Raw genomic sequence first — 6,636 nt, forward strand, 5'->3', positions numbered from 1 at the left:
TTGGACAGGTGTTGGTGCAGTTGGGCGGCCACTGCTCTTTCCAGGATCTTGCTCAGGAAAGGAAGGTTGGAGATCGGCCGGTAATTCCCAAGGTCATCTTGGTCCAGACCAGGCTTCTTCAGGATGGGCGTGACTGATGCTGTCTTGAAACTGGAGGGTACCCTGCCCGATTCCAGGGAGGAATTAATTATTCCCACGATAGTAGGGCACACGGCAGGTAGGCCAGCTTTGACCAGGACTGTGGGTAAGGGGTCAAGGGAGCAGGTGGAGGCCTTGGCCTTGGTGACCAGCTTAGCCACCTGGAGAGCGTCGACAGGTGCAAAGGAGGAGAGGGAGCACTGAGGCGGATTAAGAACAGGGGGGGGTGAAGTGCCCAGCACCCCCACCCCATCACACATTGGATTGTGAGTGGAATGGGGGGGTGGGCAGGGATTGAGACATGGTGGTAGATGGAATCCACTTTTCCCTGAAAGAAGTCCTGGAATTTTGAGGGGAGGTCGGTGGCATCTGAAGGGTGAGTGGTGACAATGGGGGAGAGCAGGCGGTTGATGGTCGTAAAAAGTCGTCTGGGGTGGTTTTGCTGGTTGGTGATGAGGGTGGAGTAGTAGAAAGACTTGGCCTTGGCCAAGGCATCCTTATACCGTCCCACATGGTCTTTGTAAGCCTCACGATGGACAGTGAGGCCGGATTTATTGCGGCGCCTCTCCAGCTGGCGGCCAACCGCTTTCAAGGTGCGAAGTTCAGAGGTGAACCAAGGGGCAGGACGGGTGTAGGTGACAGTCCGGGTTATGATGGGGGCAAGAGAGTCCAGGCTGAGATATAGGGCGGAGTTGTAGAGGGCAACCATATCATCAACCAGGGTGCTGGGGGGAGCTGAAGCCAGGTGGGTGGTTAGCAGGTTGGTGAGGGCTGGTGCACTCACTTTTTTTATATTCCTGTAGGTGATGGTGCGTGCATCTCGTGGCTTGGGTAGAGTAGCAGGAATAGTGAACAGAACAGTATGGTGGTCAGACACAGCTAGGTCAAGACACTGTATATCAGTTGGGGTTGTACCAGTGGAGTATACAAGATCTAAAGTGTGACCTTTGGTGTGGGTGGGACCTATGATGTGCTGTGTGATATTAAAGCAGTCCAATAGGGAGATGAGATCAATGGCTGCAGAGCAGCTGGTGTTGTCCATGTGGATATTGAAATCCCCAAGCAGGAGTGTGGAGGAACAGGTGGTGCAGACAGTGGTGAGGAGCTCGGATAGGTCAGACATGAAAGTAGTGGAGGCTTTGGGGGGGGGCGGTAGATGAGGACGACCTGGAGTGGTGTAGGCCCAGGTAGTAGGAAAGCCACACACATATGTACCACTATACTTTGCTAGCTTCATTTCACAGCTGTATACCACTACACTTTGCTAGCTTCATATCACAGCTGTATATGTACCACTACACCTTGCTAGCTTCATTTCACAGCTGTATATGTACCACTACACTTTGCTAGCTTCATATCACAGCTGTATATGTACCACTACACTTTGCTAGCTTAATTTCACAGCTGTATATGTACCACTACACCTTGCTAGCTTCATTTCACAGCTGTATATGTACCACTATACTTTGCTAGCTTCATTTCACAGCTGTATATTTATCACTACGCTTAGCTAGCTTCATATCACAGCTGTATATGTACCACTACACCTTGCTAGCTTCATTTCACAGATGTATATTTACCGCTATTTTATTTTATTTAATCTTCATTTAGAACAAATTCTTATTGACAATGACGGCCTGGCGATAGGAAAAAAGGGCCTCTCAAAGGATAACCGAGAAAGGGGACGCAAAATAAATAAATAAATAGAAAAGAGATAGACAATACATAGAGGTATTATATTATTTATATTATATATCAAAACACTATACTCAAGTTGTTGAAATGGTCCATAAGGAGCTTAAGCGTAAGGTTAATTATTTTCACTCCAAGTCCCATTCGATTCATCATAGCAGTGCCCAGTAAACGTTATAATTTTGATAAGTTGGACCATTTCAACAGCTTTGGGGTAAGTGTTTGACATGTTATGTTTAGGTTATTATAAAATGCTTAAGTAAGTAAAATTACATGACATACGGTCGCCCCCGGGAGGTCAAAGGTTAATTTCAGTCTATGTTAATTTGCCCGGCTGTGATATGAAGCGACTATCTGTCGCCTCCAGCCATGACTGGAGGGAACAGTGTGCTGGTGTTCTGTGTTTTGAATGTCAAATTCAAGTTTCCAGTTTGCTTTTATTTGTCACGTATAAAGTACATGTACATTACAGTGAAATGCTTGGTTCTGTATGAGCCCCTGAGAATGTGCTTCATACAGTAAAAAAATAAAGTAAGTAAAAGGAATAAAGGGGGCGCCCTCGTGGCGCACAACGTTAGTGCATCGCACACCTACGCGGCCGTCCCGGGTTCGCTTCCCGCTCCCGGTGACATTTGTCGCATGTCTTCCTCGCCTCTTCTCCCGTTCATCCTCTCCTCATCTGTCGGTCATGTCTGACCATGAAAAGCAATAAATGCTAAAAAAATTTATCTTTAAAAAAGAGGAATAAAGTCCCAACACTATACAAATATACAATATACAAACTAAAGTACAACCTAAGTACAACAAAGTAAAAATGCAGGCAATGAGGTACAAAAATGCAGACAATGAGGTACAAAAATGCAAACTTTAAAAGAAAATGCTAAATGAGGTATGGATGTAGTGCAAATCTCTTTAATAAATAGATCAAATGATGTGATGTGTAGTGTTAAAGTGTTTTACGTGTCTAAAGTGAGTGTGTAAATGGTAAATGGCTGCATGTATATAGCGCTTTTATCCAAAGCGATTTACAATTTGTTCCTCACATTTTACCCATTCACACACCGACGGAGGAGGCAACCGTTCAAGGTGCCCAACCTGCTCATCGAGAGCAATTAGGGGTTAAGTGTCTTGCTCAAGGACACTTCGACACGCTGTCCGGGAGGAGTGGGAATCGAACCGTGAACCTCCGGATTACCAGACGACTGCTCTACCACCAAGCCACTGTCGGTGTGTGTGCAACAAGTGTAGATGGATGGGTTGATGTTGCATGGAGTCGTTGAATGTTTTGTTTTTGTGGCGACAGGAGAAAGGAGATGAAGGTGAGGCACGACGAGATCCGGCAGAAATACGGTGAGGCCTTTTCCTTCCTCGTTTAACCCTTTCACTACCACACTACAGAAGGTTAACCCTTTACTATCACACTACAGACGGTTGGTTAACCGTCTGTAGTGTGATAGTAAAGGGTTAACCTTCTGTAGTGTGGTAGTGAAAGGGTTAACCGTCTGTAGTGTGATAGTAAAGGGTTAACCTTCTGTAGTGTCGTAGTGAAAGGGCTAACCCTTTGTCGTGTGGCAGTGAAAGGGTTAACCTTCTGTATTACCGCCGTGAAAGGGTTAACCATTAGGTAGTGCGGTAGTGATAGGGTTTTAAACACGAGCACTGATAATTTAACTCAACAAATGGCCATGGCTTTGCCGTGGTGGAAGAAGTACACAGTTCCTTTTACTTAAGTAAAAGTAGAAATACCCAGATAAATGAGTACTCTGGTCAAAGTAAAAGTCCTCCATTCAAATTCTACTTAAGTAAAAGTAGAGAAGTATTTTCTATTGAATGTACTTAAGTATCTAAAGTAAAAGTATGCATTCTACATAACGTTTGTGTATTCCCGTGCTTGGGAGCATTCAATCTTCGATCCATTGACCTCTAAAGGTTATGTTAAAGTGGTATGTGGTCCAGTTATTCTGCTCTGATTTAAAGGTTATGTTAGTGGTATGTGGTCCAGTTATGCTGCTCTGATTACGTCTGATTGAAATTGACATGCTTCAAATGTGAAAGTATATAATCTTGAAAGCCATGTTTTCTATGCAAAATATTTTTCTTCAGAGTAACTAATAACTGATGGGTTTAGATAAATGAAGTAAAAAGTACAATATTTCCTTTGAAATGTAGTGGAGTAAAGTATAAAGTTCCCTAAAATTTTAATACTCACGTAAAGTACAAGTAGCTCGAAATTGTACTTAAGTATACAGTACTTGAGTAAAAGTACTTAGTTACTTTCCACCACTGTGGCTTTGTAATACATTATGAAGGATTCTCAAGAAGTTTGTGTTGACTGTGCTTGACAGTGCCTCCTACTGGTGAAAAACGGCATCATCCTTAGCTGTATTGTAAATAATACAGTGCTGTACTACATCATCTGGAAAGGGTTTCCGTCATAGTTATATAGTTATTAGTAGCTCTAGTGGCAATAGAGTATAAAGTAGAATCTCACGTATCAAGACCTAAGATATTTGAACTCACTGGGTAACTGAGAGGGCATGAACAAATGTCAAAATATAAACATTGAGTGAAAAATACTTTGTTTCAACGACGAATTAGACAATGTATTTTTGGAGTACTTTACATTAGATGCTGTGCGTCCAATAAGACTGATAATAAAGCATGGATTTCTATTGTAAATCAGTGCTTCTATAACCCTCCGTTGAAACTGGTTCAACGGACGAGAGTTCTACTCTAGTTCTACTCTAGCAGCGCTGTATTGGTTATGATTAACGTAATTATTTTATTCTGCATCTCTTTTGTTCACAGGTCTCACAACGGGTAGTTCTTACAGCCGCATGGATTCAGAGTATTAGGAAGAAATACCATGGACATTCATCTTTCTTTTTCTTTTCCTTTTTTATCACCCATTTTACGAATGCCAGTAATGTCATCATAACCCGTTTGTTGGGACAGGCTGTATGTAGCATGTGATGAACTGTGATGATGATGATAGTGATGATGATGATGATCTGTTCTGATTCGATTTGATTGATTTTTTATTTGCGTTGATCTGTTTTGGGATGTTTAGCCAAAGAATGTGGCGAGATGGTAGGCTATATGTTGTATGTCTATTTTAAACGTGTTATCCTGGATCTCCTTATCCCTGTGCATTGCCATACATGTTGCGTTCGCTGTATACCTGTTCGCTGTATACAAACATACCGTGTTCGAGACAATCAGCAATACCAACTCAGTCACGTGACTAAGTTGCCCCCTACCTGCGCGAGCTGCTGCACAAAAAAAAGTACAACAGGGCTCTATGGAGAAACCATGACACTCCCCTGACTAGAATTATAATGGAGCTCTATGGAGAAACCATGACACTCCCCTGACTAGAATTATAATGGAGCTCTATGGAGAAACCATGACACTCCCCTCACTAAAAGTTGTTTCAAACGAAAACGGCTGGATGTCATTTTGCCAAATCAGCACGGCTGTGAGTGTGTTGAGTCTTTCACCTTTTACATATCTAGCTTTGGCATGGATTGATTATTTAGATCGCTAGCATGGCTAACAAATGCAAATATATTGTTGTCTGCCCCGTTGTTCTGACCAGGATTACGTTCCTTTTGCCCCCTTGATGCGCGCGTGCACACACCGAGTCTGACGTGGACAGCGAATAGGTCTATGGCATGTTGTTGTTGTTGTTGTTGTTGTTGTTGTTGTTATAGCAGCCGTTATCCAGAGTGATGTCGATGTTCTTTATCTTTGGTTATCAGATAAACACCTGCTCACTAACCTTTCAGCTCTGAATATTCTGACGACATGTGATCGTCAGCCCTGTACTGTTTCTTTTCCTGTTTACACTGGAGCTCTGAAGTGAAGGCAAACCTGTCTGAAAAACTTTTCCAAGAACTTATGCAAATACTTTCTTCTATATTATCATTCCTTCCATTAATTTGCATAAAATCAAAGGACGTAGATGTTACACCTTCACCGGACCATTGCAGTGTTTGTGTTGTGATTCGTATATAGCAGTTTAATTTGCATACTATTATTCACATACATCGTGTCTTGTTAAATGTAAAAATCAAACGTTCCAGTGAAAGATTTCTATTTGTGTTTTACTGCTTTTTTGTACTATTGAAACTGGATCAATGTTTGATTCAGATTTGTGATTGAAAATTGTGTGAAGTGATTTAATGTGGACTTTGTTACGTTGCGTCATGTATTTGATTACTGTGTAACATAAAGCCGCTTGCCTCAGACGCTCCTGTTTACTCGTCTCTGTCACTTTGGCAAAAGAGGGGTCACGACCATGGGTAGGGTCAACCACGGGGAGGGTCAACAGGGTCAACCACGGGTAGGGTCAGGCGGCTAGGTGGTGTAGTGGGCAAGGCGCTCGCCATCAACGCTGGAGACGCTGGGTTCGAATCCAGCTCTCGGCGTTGCTATCAGCTTGGCTGGTCGTTCATACTAACACAATTGGCAGTGTTAGGGGTGGGAAAGCTGATGGGTGGGTCCTGGGCGTTGTGGACAGCGACCCCTACAGTTCGGTCGGGGCGCCTGCACAGCGAGGGTAGGATCTGGAGGGAGGTAGTGTGACCTTCCACACGTTACACTCTCCCGGTGAGAATCTGCGCTGCCAGGCTGGCTGCACATGCGTCGGAGGAAAGCATGTGACAGTCTCCGGCCTCCCGGACCAACAGTAGGGGGGAGTGCGCAACAACCAGGAAGGCGGTTGGGAATTGGCATAACGACTAACAGTGGGATGGGAGAAAATCGGAAAAAGGAGAGGGGAAAAAGATAATAAAAAAAAAAAAA

General features: G+C 43.6%; 1 protein-coding gene across 1 annotated transcript in view; it reads left to right on the forward strand.

Annotated features, from left to right (window-relative positions):
• The window catches only part of LOC311225190 (pituitary tumor-transforming gene 1 protein-interacting protein-like), a 54,501-nt gene extending 48,431 nt beyond the window's left edge, over positions 1 to 6,070 (forward strand). The window contains exons 6-7 of the mRNA XM_084310399.1: positions 3,134 to 3,180; positions 4,639 to 6,070. Of these exons, the coding sequence (XP_084166525.1) occupies positions 3,134 to 3,180; positions 4,639 to 4,685 (94 nt within the window). The 3' untranslated portion in view covers positions 4,686 to 6,070. The remainder of the gene's footprint in view (positions 1 to 3,133; positions 3,181 to 4,638) is intronic.
• Positions 6,071 to 6,636: the final 566 nt, after the last annotated feature.

This window comes from Notolepis coatsorum (assembly GCF_963971535.1).
Source record: "Notolepis coatsorum genome assembly, chromosome: 3".
Lineage (NCBI taxonomy): Eukaryota > Metazoa > Chordata > Actinopteri > Aulopiformes > Paralepididae > Notolepis > Notolepis coatsorum.